This window comes from Wasmannia auropunctata, unplaced genomic scaffold (assembly GCF_000956235.1).
Source record: "Wasmannia auropunctata unplaced genomic scaffold, wasmannia.A_1.0 LD335988.1, whole genome shotgun sequence".
Classification (NCBI taxonomy): domain Eukaryota; kingdom Metazoa; phylum Arthropoda; class Insecta; order Hymenoptera; family Formicidae; genus Wasmannia; species Wasmannia auropunctata.
In genome coordinates, this window is record NW_012026902.1 from 355,821 (window position 1) to 370,647 (window position 14,827).

At 36.2% G+C, this 14,827-nt stretch overlaps 2 protein-coding genes across 3 annotated transcripts in view; both read right to left on the reverse strand.

The window, feature by feature from the left end:
- Positions 1-3,245, reverse strand: part of LOC105454177 (protein sickie-like) — a 69,281-nt gene extending 66,036 nt beyond the window's left edge. Inside the window, exon 1 of the mRNA XM_011696607.1 lies at positions 3,032-3,245. The gene's annotated coding sequence lies outside the window, so the exon portion shown is untranslated. The remainder of the gene's footprint in view (positions 1-3,031) is intronic.
- Positions 3,246-5,404: 2,159 nt separating this feature from the next.
- On the reverse strand, positions 5,405-14,190 carry LOC105454091 (serine/threonine-protein kinase GL21140). Of its 2 annotated transcripts, none has more exons than XM_011696450.1 (6): positions 13,618-14,190; positions 11,924-12,973; positions 11,639-11,816; positions 11,165-11,458; positions 10,675-10,917; positions 5,405-9,999 (listed from the first exon to the last, which is right to left on the reverse strand). In XM_011696450.1, exons 2-6 carry the CDS (start codon positions 12,970-12,972, stop codon positions 8,428-8,430), a joined length of 3,336 nt encoding a protein of 1,111 aa, XP_011694752.1. In that variant the 5' UTR covers position 12,973; positions 13,618-14,190; the 3' UTR covers positions 5,405-8,427. The 2 variants fall into 2 exon arrangements, with proteins under 2 accessions (XP_011694752.1, XP_011694753.1); XM_011696451.1 differs by having other exon boundaries at positions 14,013-14,130.
- Between the last annotated feature and the right edge of the window lie 637 nt (positions 14,191-14,827).

Consider the following 14,827-nt stretch of genomic DNA (forward strand, 5'->3'; position numbering starts at 1 on the left):
AAATATTCGTCACTTTTTCTAAATTATAATAAAAATGATGATTATATTTAGAAGCTATAAAAACAATCAATTTTTGTATTACGATTCTTTCTCGATTCAAGAGACCGTATCAAATGTTCTATCGACTCAAGTGGCGGAGATCGATCGAAATATCAAAAGTATCTGCAAAGTGGATCAACGAGTGCGAACAACTGCCATACATATATCGTTTTTCGAACCGGATAGAAGCGCCGGAACAGACGGTCTCGTGTTTACACTGACGATCAACGCGCAAAAATAAACGCGTCCTGTATATCTTTAACCCTTTTGCGTCGGTGGACGACACGCGCCCGCCTGCTACCGCCTAAATCTGTTTTCGAAATGTTTTTCTTTTTTTTTTCGAGTCGAAATAAAGACTGAATATAGATCGATTACTACACGAGATTTGGCTTTTGTATAATTTCTGTGAATATCAGAAACATCCGATCTCTTTATGTCTCTTTCTTTGAAAATATTTTTTTAATATATATATATAGGTATATATATAATTAATTTAAAAGCAAAAACACATCAAAATTTTATGTTATATTAAGTAAGGCGTATATTAATATTATCGTGTGCAATTTAAAGAATAGACTTTAAATACCAATTTTTACTTTTAAACCATTTGAAACAAAAATGTTTAAGTCTTATTTATGCAAAATACTTTAGTTCGTTTAGTTTTATATCGCGTATACAAAATACACACTGAACTGAAAACACGGAACTGAAAACGAATATCAAATTTCATAGTTACGAGAATTCCTGGTATACTTTATTGGAATTTGTGAAACGCAAAATTATTCCAAAATAAACTAGTTGTGTAAGAAAGAATCTGTTTACGGCAAATTAAACGCATGCAATATGTTCTCTCAGCATTCACAATCAGAATCAGGCATGCGCGCTTATGCAGATGCATTATGCAACCGTATGGTACCAAAAGCGCATCAGCCAGAAATTGCCAAATTTGGCAATCGCATCGGTTCTCTCAGTTGCCTAATTATATTGCAACAAGATATGAAAATGTCTTTACTTTCCAGTAATAAAGAAAATAAATTGCCTGATGTAGTTTTTTGTCCATGTGAATAATTTATGCTTTCACAATTCTATATCCTATGCAATATTTTTACGAATTTTTCGAAGACAAAATCCAAAAATCAATGTAAAGATTTGTTTGAATGAAATAGAATGAAAAGCAACATAATAATAATTCGAGAATAATAATAATAATAATAATATTAAATAATCAATTTTTATAAGAAAAAATCTGCGAAGAAAGTTTCAATAAATAATTTTAAATGTTCGCTCTGGTATCTATAAAGTAATTACAGAAATATAATTTAGAATATTAAAATATCCAAACGCGATAGTCTTAGTCATATAAAAATTTTTTACGTGATCTCATTCTGCGATTCGCATAAAAACTAGGAAAACTCGATATCGCGAACAAAGATTGGAACAATAGAGCATTAGATCCGTGAACGGAGTAAATTGATATAAATTCAAGTGTATAGTAGGTATAATATTTCGAAAGACCTCGGGAAACGTCCTCGTGACGCAACATTCGCGGAACAATCATTAGCGGTGCGTTTGAGCGCGAAGTCTAGCGGTGACGGCGACAACGCACATGCATCGCAGAAATACCGTTACGCTTCGATAATAATCGCGGCAGGTGTTCCGATACGGCGAATAATTTCGATACCACGAAATTCCTCATCCACGCGGGACCAAATTGCAATAATTATTTCCACGGTTTATGTCTTTTCTACACGAAACTCCGCGAAAATATAGCAATTGCCACGTCACGTGCGAGCTTTACGCACGAAGATTGCATTACGTTTCTTTGCATGTATTTAATAATAAGTACGTTTGATCACGTAGACCTATGATATATCTGGATATATTATAAAATATTTCCATATTACAAAATTTATTTTCAAATGTAAACAGTTTTATATTTTTTGAAAAATGCTATTCCTCGGCTGCAAAATTATTTTAATAATTGAATTTTTTATTATTTATTATACAAGAAAGTTAAAAAATCATTAAATCTTTTTTCGTCTCAATTTTTTTATCTTAAAAAAATTACGATATTACTAATTGTAAATAAAATTATAAGCAAAACAAATATTATATCAATATTTACTATTTTCCTTTCGCATAAATTGCGTATGAAAAAAAGAGATGATACGACATTCAATTTAGCGCCCTCGTACTCGCATAATATTCTCGATTATGATTATTATGTTACCTTGGTCGTCCAATCCGCGAAGGTAGGTTTTTCGTAAACTCAGTGAATATAAATTACGTGGCGCGATACGCGCATACATAACGCGCCGAGTTAATATTTGAACACGAAAAATTGCCATTTTCACGTGCGGAATATTACGCGTGAGCTAGAGTAGTTCCTTATTCGAGCAACGACATAACGACATAACGTTGAAACGAGCATAAACAATATACAATGGAAAAATAATATTTTCACAACATCGATTTTTACGACAGTACATCATTCATCATTTTGTTTCATCATAAGATGCTATAAATAGCAATATAAAATTTTAAAATTTAAGAATGTTATAATTACTGTTTAATGTAAAATAAAATTAATATGTTCAAATCAATAATATACTTTTATTTCAATTAATTAAAATATTAAATCATTTTAATCGTAATAGTTATTATAGGTTGTTAATGTAAACTGTATACGAATAGATTAATTAATACAATCAATAATCAATGCATTTGTGACGTGAATTAAAATATAATAAAACAAATAATATATGCAATTATACTACTAAATAAAAATAGCATTCTATTCGCGCCGAAAATTTGAATAACTGTCGGATTTCGAAGTAACAATCACGTGACTTCTAATCGGTTATCATTCCGCGATTTGTGATATTTCACGGGTCATGATAATCAAATAAATAAATGCTCTTAAAACTCGCGGTGTCAGTATATAACATATAAAAGCTGTTATTATAATTATTAAATATTAAGGCAGACTCACGTGATTCAAGCGCGGCTCCGTGCACGATGCGTGACCCACGCGAATCCCACGTCGTTGATATGTATCCTTCCACAGCTTCTGTAGTCACAAAAAGCGCACCTTCACCGATATGCGTAACGAAAGAGAGAACGAAAGGTATGATTCTCACACTAGATATGTTAACGTAATCAGGGACGGAATCACGATACTACACATTCAAACCGACAACAACGAGCGGGGACGAGCGGCGAGCGCCGACTGCGCCACGCGCCGTGGGACGCGAGACCGCGCGCGCGGTGGGATGGTGGGGCGAGGATCGGGGCAAAGGGAGGGGGCAACACCTCGCGGCCGCGGAACCGCGACCACCGCGAAACCGTTACCTGGACGGCGCTGCGCGGCGGCGTCGCGACACCCCGCGACGTCTTGCGACGACGCGCAACATCCGAATCACGCCGAACAGATCTGTTCTAGCTGTCCTTTCTCGCGTTCACGGCATTATATATATATGATACGTCGTATGATAAATATCATTAATAATGAAATATCTCCCATTTTAAAATTGATGGATACTTTTTACCCAAAGTAGCAAAAAAATGTTTAAAGCTACAATGCTTTACAAATTACTATCTGTGAGAATCGAACCTTTTCTTAATTCTCTCTATGTGGAAAATTTAACAAAAACATACAAATACATTTCTATGTAATTACACACGTGATAAGTGAATTATTTACTTCGATTCAATACCTGTCTGCGTGTCGTCGCGTAGCCCGCTGATGATTCCGCCATTGCACTGAACGCTTCTTCGCTCACTCGCATAAACCGATCGCGAAACTCGCAATTAATTTATAGTATCGAACACAATCAACGCGACAATCTTTCGTGATCTCGCACGGCATTTCTGGCGATCGCTACACCCGCGGCGTATATGGGATAAAAAAGCTAATGTATAAAACAACGCGAGAACTACTGATGTTCGTTGTACACGCAACGCGATGCGAACTGATCGAAGTTGTAAAATTCGATTCGCGCGAAATTCACTAAGCTACGCGAAACGCATACGGCATACCAGTGATACCACTCGTAGGGCGAGAAATCCTAACCATGATAATGAATTTTGTTATGAATGTCGATTGATCTAGCAATCCGTGCCAAGCTCTCGACTCAGAAGCTAATAATTAATAATTGATCAACAATTAAAGATGCAAATATACATAACATATAATGTAAGAATAACAAAATTGAGAGATGAAATATTTCGATCAAGACGGCACGAATGAATTACGTGATCGATATATATGCAAATCGAAGAAACGATATCAAAAAACTATTCGCAATTGCGAGTTAATTAGCACTTCATGTAATTGGAACGGATTCAATTAAATATTCGCGTTATCGAACGAATCGCGGGATGAATTTTCGCGAAAATCGAGCGAAAAAATGCAGCACGATCACGCGCGTCCGACATTCTGAACTGTATACAAACATTACAAACACCGCGACCGGCGACGGCGGCGACATTGACGAGTCCGGCCGTCCGGCGTGAATCAGTCTTGCCAGAACAAAAAAATATTTTGTACCAACTAAATGCAGCAGAAATGTACTAGAGATAAAATCAAAATGTACTAAAATCTAAAAATTAATTTCTATAATTTGCGATTTAATACATTTCCTGCATTTAATAATAACTTTTCTTTGATGTCGTGAATAGAGAAGAAAGAAAGAGAGGACAAAGAGAGAAAGAGAGAGAGAGAGAGAAACCGGAAAATCACCGCGCCAAGTTCAAAATAAACGAAAGAACAAACGATCGCGTTTGTAACAATACATCAAACTGTTGAAAATTCATATACATATAATAAACGTAAATAAAATGTTATCACATTTTAATACGATTAATATGTTGACTTGATAGCTTTTAATACTACACCCGATTATAGTGTATGGCTGCATTTGATACAAATATAATTTTATATCGGTTATTATAATTATAATATAATTTGTATTTTAATATTTGTTACAATTAATAAAAAACGAATATTATAGATAAAATATAATTATATTGTTAAGAATATTGTTAAGAAGAAACAGTTACAGTTGTGTTAAATTTAATTAGTAGGTACGTTAATTATAAGAATTGAAATAACGTTTATTTAAATAATGATTATAAATTTCAATTCAATTTTTATTCTTAAACATATTATTAACGCAAATGATTTAAATCAATGTTTGTATATGGCAGACGAATAGAACATTGAATTGACCATCTTTGATTAATAAATAAATAGAATAGAAAATAACAATTCTGAATATTTCATTATCATTATTAATGTTTACCTGATGATTTTAGGTGATCAATGTGAAAATGGCGGAAGGAATGAAACAGATTCGACATGCGATAGCCGTAAATTTCGTAATTATATTTTTTAATATAAGTTTCGTGGCAGTACATTAATATAGTTGCGGGTGCATTTATGATAATGTGTGTTGCTTAATAATCTTGAATAATTGGAATAGTAAAATAGAAACTAGTAGTGCCATCAAACCGCATGAACACCGATGTAATTAACTGTATAAAAAATTCATATTGCATTTATTCGTTCCCTATAGAAAAAAAGTACAAGAGTAAAATTCGCATAAAATTGTCTAAAAACCAGGCAAATCAAAATCTCAAATAATTCAAATATTAAATTCTATTAAGAGTTATAACAAACGAAAGCTTTAAAAATGCGTGATAAAATAATAGTAATAATAATATATTAATTATATTTTTCATAAATTTAAATGTTTCACCGTTTTTTCCGATTAATTAGGCCATTAATCGGGACTTAGCAAAACTTATTTTGTGAATAATCTCAAGTTGTTAAAATGTTTTATTAATATTTGTACAATGCATATTTTTGGAAAATGAGCATAAAATTAACATCGCAAGATGCTGATATTAAAGTATTGCATTTCTCTTTTAATTCTATTCTTGCAAATCGCAAATGAAACAGATATAGCTGATATGCAACTGAATTTGGAAAATGGAATTGTATGATATCGATAAGAGATTTCGAATATCGTATCTATATGTATATATATGTATAATATAATAATATATAATATATAGTATAAATAGCTAAAGTCACATTATGCATCTTAATTTTTGGCGTGAATCACGTTTAAAACCTACAAACTACTGTAAATTACGCGCAGATCGGTACGTTTATTACATTAAGAATAATACAACAAAACAAGAACGAGAAACAAAAAAATAATTATATATTACCGTTTATTAACAAATTCTAAAAGTCGGGCTCCCGCGCTGGGAAACGCGAATAAATGAATGACGAGCGAACGAATCACAGTAACATTATTTTTATCATTTCACGAGTAATGAAGCCTTACACACACGTTATTACAATTATGTACACGATTTGTCGACAGACATCACACAAACGCGATACAAAAATCGTCGAGAATCGCTGCAGCAAAAGTGAGACTACAAATTAGCAACGATCGAGCGACAAAGAGCGCGATGTTATGATTCTGACAATTTTCACAATAAAGTTAAGTCAAGACTTGATTGAATCTCAATATTTCAAAATTCATCCCTTCGTTTTTGAATTTCAAAAGTTCCAAACATTAAATAAATAATTGTATGCACTTAAAAATGGTTTATTATAAGTACAATTTTTTTTATTCTTTTCCAAAACATGCTCTTGAATATTTTAAAACCAGTTAGAAAAAACGACAGTCTCAATTCTTGCCATCACACCTTATCGATATCTAGAAAAATAATTTTGTTAACAGTCATCTTTCTTTTTCTGCAGCGCGCATGCACTCGTTCATCAATTTCTCAGTGTCACTTCTTATTGCTACGACGCGGCTCCTTTACAAAAATAATTATCTTCTCGTCTTTCCTTGAGTAAGTTCAATGTGCACTACGCTTATTCAGCATTCCAAAATCCAATTCGTCGCCCTTTGTCTTCCGTTGCAAAAATTCTTGCGTTATCAATACAAATTGCTAATCGCTAATCGTTCGAAAATGAAGCTTAATTCTAGTTATTATTCTCTAATCCTTAATCCTTTCGACCTTACATTGCACTTTTTTTAAGAAACTGCTCAGTGTAACTTTCATCTAGAGTCGCAATTTAGCTTAAGATAAATTTTTTTTTAGTTTAAAACGAAACATGTATCAGTATAAATAAGCTAAGAATTTTACCACAAGATTAATTTTCATGTCAACATGAATCCTAAGCCTCTTTCGCGTCATGGAACCGAAAGGGTTGATTAAATACTCCGTCTATTTGCGTTTATTTACCTACAACTAGACTTACATAGACATTCGATATAAAATAACCTATTTAAATGCATTTGGCATGTTTTGTTCTTAATTCCAAACTCGTCAGTTTCTCAACCATCATCCTCGTCATTCGCTATCGATCCATTACTATTTCAGTGCTGTTATGACAAAGTCATCCTCGAATCCCGGACGATTAAGGACTGGGTACATTATCACCGATTAATAGTTATCGCGCGAGATTAATTATATATTATTCTTACTCTAACTAAAAAGATAATATCTAAAAAAGGACGAATTACAACCGGGATTTTAATAGCTAGCAAGTCCTCCAGATTAACTCTAGAAGTTAATACTGGTAATTGTAATTTTTTTTTGCAGATATAAACTTCATCTGGTTTTATTCTTAAAACTCTCTTGCACTTCGCGATTATATATCGTCTTTGGTCTCTCTTTCAGCTATTCAATCTTCAACAGTAATAAAAATTATGAAAATATATGTAAATTAGAAAAAGTTTTACACCATTTCGTATTCTTCTGTTGAATAATCTACAAGATTTGAGGTTCTCTTTCTGGATGGCATCAATGAAAAGTATTACAACTGTACCATCTAACATTTGTACAATCGTTTTCCAATGACGTCTATTTTATCGATAGACTGTTTTAAAATATTATAACTCTCTAATCTTCTTATTTTATATTTGAAAGTGTTTTTATCGAAATTAATAAACTGAAAACTTTTAAAAAAAAAAACATGTCATAAACTGTTGTAGATACAATGCTTTTCGTTGGTACCGTCAGTCTAAATCTGAAGTCCAAAATCTAAGGATTATGAGATCGTTTCTTCCTTTATAAAATATTTAGTGTCATTCGGTCTAGTCATTTCAATTTAATAGAATTTAAAGCAAAATTTTTCTTAACGCGTATTAACACAATCATTAAAAAAATAATTTTCAACTTCGATGAGGTTCGATCGCTACATATCAAGAGTGTCAACTAATTTAATGTGGACCAATATTAATAAAAACTGCTCTATTCTTAAAGCGCTTAGACTTTGGATTTCGTCGTTCTTGCACGAATTAGTCATATATCAGCGTCCACCACGCACCCTCAATAAATCACCTCAACTCTTCGCTATCACTTTGTCCTGGTTGTGTTCAATACGCCGCTTGGTCTCACGTGAATACTTTGTCTGTTGGATTTGCCTCTGCTAGAGATCGTCGAGGCGTCGATCACTGATCTTCGGCTCTTATCTATTCTCTCCATCTCCTCTTTGTCCCTTCCCTTGCTCACCTCAGACCTTTGAGTGCGACCCGTTGACTTGCACGACCTCCCGGTCTTCGCTTCGCTCTCGTATGTCTTCCTCAATGGCTGTGGTGTATAATACAGGCTGAACCGCTTCGTCCGCGCTGCCGGTTTCTGTCTCATCTCGTCGCGTAATTCATCCGTCGAGCTGAACTTCCGCGTCGTGAGTTTATCACCACCGCCGCTGCCGCTAACTTCCTCGGGTGATTTCTTCGTTGCGCATGGAGAAAAGCAGCTGTATCTTTTGCTCTTGACACTTTTGGAATCTACCTGACTCTTCCTATTAATGTATCTTTCGTGCCGCAACTTCACTGGTTCGTTCTTCGCGCCTTTGCCCATTTCTTGAATCCTACTGAACGGGCTGTTGCAATTTTTTTTGTCGACCTGATTGTCCAATTTAGGTGATCTCAACGTATTTAGCACAGCTATTCGAGACTGCATCATCCTTGAAGCAGATGTATTTTTATCCTGATTATTCACTAGCTTCGAAGAAATCTGCGAGGAGCGATCCTTGAGACAGTTGTTTGTGTACCGGAAACTCACGTTCTCAAAGCTGTCGGTCGACTCCATGCTTTGCGTCGAACTCGATTTTTGTCCGCGTGCCAGTCGCGCGAATTGAATGTTTACAAAGCTGTCGGAAGTCTCGATGTCATTGCCGGCCGAACTGTCACCAGTCAGACTGTCACTCGATGTTGACGCAGTCGCATTGCTGTTGCGAAAGTCATCGCTGTCGAATCTATTCTCGCGATTCACCTGATACAAATTCTTCTGGTTGCATTTACTTTGACGAATCGAAACAATGGATTTATTCGCTGACTTTGGCGTCTCACAATTCAAATGGAGATACCTCGATTCTTTCGTCGAATTTCCGTTTTTCCGATCGCCTCGATGATTTCTAGAAATTATGACTGTCTTCTCGGTGATTTCGTCGCAACGAATCGGTGAATTGCTGCGATAATTGCACGTGTTTAAATTCTCTGGAATGCTGGTGAGTGACGAAGTAGCGCTCTGCGATTCAAGACGGCGTCGTGGTATTCTATTATCATTCAGATTGTCTATTAAATCGTGCATCGATCGGCTCAGACTATTGATATCCTTCAGGCAATCGGAACTAAGAAACACTAAGTCATTTTCGTTGCTATTGCCGTTGGCAAAATCGATTTCGTCGTGATTCCACTTAGCCGATTTTCTCTGAACGTCGATAAATTCCGATACATCACGACGATCAATATCATTCTTCCACTCAGCTCTTGTCTTGGTGTCGTCGTCTTGTCGTTGACTGCGCTGCTTCTTGAAGTCGAACTCGAAGGTGGCCAATCTTATCGGCTTACGCTGCTGATTCCAGTATTGCTCCGCCGGTGCGTCAGTTGCTGTTGCTGCGGTCTGCTCGCCTCCTAGAAAGCTCTGCTTATATACAGAGGCGGAACAAAAGAAAAGAAAAAGCACTGCTACAGATACAGCAAACCACTACAAAAGCTTTCTTGTGCTAGTCTTGTGTTGGAAATAAAGTCGATAAAGCGCGAGAGGAAAGCAGATAGATTTCTAATCGCACCACACTCGTAACATGGAAATTTTGTTCAGCGCATATAAAAATATAACAAATTATTATTTCTTAAATATAACTACATTTCTATTAATATTTATATGTAATTTCTTTTTTAAGAATATACAAAATAAATTCTCTATAATCTACAGTTATTCATTGTTTTTTTTTCTTCGGATATAAATACGAATTCTTTATGAATTAAGTAATAATAAGGACAAGTTCAAAACTCGATATAATATTGTTGATAGAACTTATTGTTGAAATTTCAAGAAAACATTACATTTATAAACCCGCTGAACTCTTTTTCCGTACAGTGCGGCGTGACGAACTGGTGAGAGCTGAAGGAATCGTGCCCAAAATAATAAATGCGATAGCGAACGTGTCGTGTAGCCGAGAACCATCTCGATACTAATTTCATTTTCGGTCACTGTGAGAAGGTGAGAGAGGGATTTTAAGCCATGCGGGTGCGACAACGCGGTGACTTTTCTAATTTGTGAGTTACAATAACAATGTTGTATGTCAGTGACAGTTACCGCGAGCCACGGATGATCTAATACGTCCTCTGCGCTGAAGCGAAGTTCTGGCTGTGCTTGTAGCATGTTCGAGATGAGTTGCTTCGCGGAATCTGATATTGTATCCCAGTACGGCGATGTGAATTCGTATTGACCGCTCAGGATACGTTCAAACAATTCCTCCTGTTCATTATCTACCGATACGAATGGCGGGAAACCGCATAGGAGAATGTATAGGATTACTCCGGCCGCCCATACATCAATCTGAACAAATTCATGTATACATAAGATTTACATTACAGATATAAATATTTTTAAATAGATAAATACCTAATTTAAATATATTTTTCATATCTTTATAGATTAACGTTAATTTTGTATATTTTTGTCTTCAAAAATATATTTTTTTAAATATATGTATATGAGATGTGTTCCAACTAATTAATTTTTAAAATAACGTTTTTTGCTTTGTTTAATTACTGGATTTACTATAACAAGTCAATGTACATACCTTTAAACCATATCCGGTTTCGGCGAGGATTTCCGGTGCCACATAAGTGGGTGTACCACAGACTGTATACAAAGGTTCTCGCACTACTTGCGCAAGTCCGAAATCGCCCAGTTTCAAGCACCTAACATGACTACCATCCATTTCAACTAGGAGATTCTCTGGCTTGACGTCGCGGTGTACGATATGATGCGAATGTAAGTAAGCCAAAGCGGAAGTCAAATGACTGATCATCACACTCGCCTCTGCTTCAGAGAATTTCGTTGCAACTGCGATTGCATCGAATAAATCTCCACCCTAAAAAACGAGCAAATATCGTTTCACAATCAATTACACAATATACTTTTAGTTGCAAAAATTTAATTTTATACAATATACTTTTAGTTGCAAAAATTTAATTTTACTTAAAGTAAGTTAAACATTTATCGTTAATCAGTTTTTAGCATCACAAGGTCTCTTTCAATTTCGATGACGTACCTTAACAAGTTCCATAACTAAAAATAATTGCTCGGCAGTATCTTGCTCCGCAATCAAGCTGATTATATTGGGATGGCAAACTTGTCTCAGTATTGCTACCTCGCTTGCAAGCATTGTTTCTTTCCCCTGACACTTATACTTATCCACAATTTTCATAGCATACTCAGCACCGCTAGATCTAAAATATTATCAAGATTTTACGTTAGCTTTTAAAATCAAACCAAGCTAACTTAATTGAATTTCTTTTAGATAAAACTTCATTAAAGTTTGATTTGCAATACTTACTTGTGGGTGCAGTGCCTAACGACGGCAAAGTTTCCATCTCCGATTATATGTCCCACGGTGTAATGCATCCTCAAAGGCTGTGGCAGTATCAAAGATGATGGACTTGGAGTCCTGACTTGCGGCGTGGTAAGTGTTTTCTTGCCAGACTTTCTCGGCATTCGCGGCATTGGACCACTCTGTCGCTTGGAGCTCCATGGACATCGGCGGAAGCTTTGCACATATTTACTCTCCTCGAAATCCAGCTCAAAGTCTTCTTGTACAGACTTCTCGGGGCCGTATGCCACGAAAATGTCATCGTTCTCGAAAAATTGCTCGAGCGAAGTCACTTGCTGACCCGACAATGTATACACCTTCCTCACCGCCCCGGTATCAAGTTTCACCGCCTCTGTAATCGCTTCCATCGCGTGCTCGAGACTCGGTGCGTTACGTTTGTTCAACAACAGTCGCATCACTTTACGCGGCTTGGTACCGTGGCGGATCAGCGTCACGATGCGCGCTTTCACGCACAGCGGAATGGCGCTGGTCTGCCGGCCAGTACCACCGCCACCACTGCTAGCTGCCGGCGACTGTGGCAGCCCGGACAGCGAGCTGCCCCGACGGACCTTAGACGCTGAATATTCGACTTTTTTGAAACTTTCGCCCTGGCCAGATACCACGTAGCACTTGCCATCTTCTAGATCGCTGACGCTCTGTACCTTGCGGCCGTCCATGGAATATATCGTTCGCACACCATTCGGCAGGGTAACGCTCGACACCAGGGCACGGGTCAAATCGGTCGCGAGGCTATCGAAGCTGCGATATCTTTCGGGCGTCACTGCCATCACCACACCTGTGTAATACTTGTCTCCATTGCGGAAGAATCGAACTCTCTTGGCCTTCTTTGTCGGAGGTGTTCTAAGAACATTTAGGGTATGCCGCGATGTGATATCCAATATCCTCTCATCCAGACTGACTACAGTGGTCGAATTCATTTCACCATTGCCGCCCGCCGAAAAGTTGCCATCGCTCATGGACGGTGAGGCACCTTGATTCAGTGGTTCCTCCATCATCCTAAAGAAGTATCGCTCTTATCAATAACACGAATAGATGTTACTTAATATTTTTCAATAACATATACATATAAAGTTATTTAGTACAGTAATCACTTATCTTATTAAACTAGCTATCATATAATATTTTTTAAATATAGTAACATGTTTCGAATAGATTTCACATCTGTTATATAATAATTAGTATCTGTCAACATACATACATGTGTTTGCATGCTTCTAATTTAATTTATACCTTACATATAATTGACAAAAAGAAAAAGTAGTTGTCAATGTTCAAGTAAAAAAATTTTTATCAGAGGAATGCAAATCAATGTTCCAATAAGTGCATTAAATTTTTTTACTTGAACATTGACAACTACTTTTTCTTTTTTCAATATAATCTGTTTTTCAACATAATTTAGAATATACAAGTTACATATAATTAATACTAATCATTTATTAAGTATAAGTTAAAAATTAAATTATTAGCGCGTATAGAGCAACACATTCACAAGAGAAATGCATAAATATATTATCCTTTATTAATTTACTACCTTTCAAGTCAAACTTTACAACATATAGATACATGTTGCAGTACCATAAAGCTATAAACCAGGCTACGCCTCTTATCTGCTATCTCACCGACTACAAACACAAAGTCACCTGGAAATTATCGCAGATTCTCGCTGCTGATAAATTAGACAGTACCCTAGAATGGCATTCCAGCCTTTTTTACCCCCTCATCAGCGATAGCATGAGTCACGCATTAGAAAGTTGCACTTGACAGATGCAGCGACAACGAGAATTCCACTTGATGATCGTCAAATCGCTACCAGCTGCCATGAACGGCACGCCAGAAGCTAATTTATGCCTAGGTAGTTATCCGAGACTGATATCGGGATACGAGGACAGATGTGGACGAGGATAGAATGCCGCGGATACGAATGTACCTAACCTCACTTTGCACTCGCCCGTTAACGGATGCCGTCGTCGGCAATCCGATACGATACGATTCGCCTGACAAACCAAAACGTGTGTGTATCCACAATGTCACTCACCTGCTCGCAGACGACCGAGCAGAACGTCGTGGTCGATCGTCTCGGTGGCACGGGACGTGTAACCGTTCGACGCTCGCGCGAGACAGGTCGGGTCGCGAGCGTGAATCACAAGCGAGCTGACATTTTCATAACGGCGACGGCGACACTCGGTCAAAACTGCCGAAAGGCTGACTCAACTCAGCCAGGGCCGTCAGGCCCTCAGGCGACCACGGTAACTGTCGGTAACCAGTGGTGTTGCTAGCGGTATCGCGTTTTTCACGCATACGCAATAAAAAATTGGATATTATATTTGTTAAATTTAATTGTTGCTTAATACACAGACTTCTCTCTGCTTTTTTATTACAACTTGAAAAAAGGCCTCTGCCTTTTTTTCTTATCAAATTAAATAACTTCAATTTTCAATGTCAAAAGCTAAAATATTTATAATTCAAAATTTTACAAAGGGAAAGATTTATTTTAAATTTAAAAAAGTAATATAGTTATATAGTTTTATTATTATAAATAACTATTCTTTTAATCTGTGTCTTATTTAATATTTTAAATAAGTTTTTGGAATATATTTTATATTATTCTATTTTAAATAATTCGTATAAATATTTTACTGGCCCCCGCGATATTTTATTTTAAATATAATAAGTTGTGTCAGTAATTTCCCGAACCCTAGACTGTTATCTATTTAGATAATTAATTAGCACACCGAGCCAGAGAAATCGGCTAACGGTAATTTAAGCGATCAAATTACTTTACAGTTCACAAAGTTAATTACGGAATTGTTTTACCCATTTCGCGTATTAAATTTAACGTTAGATTACAGT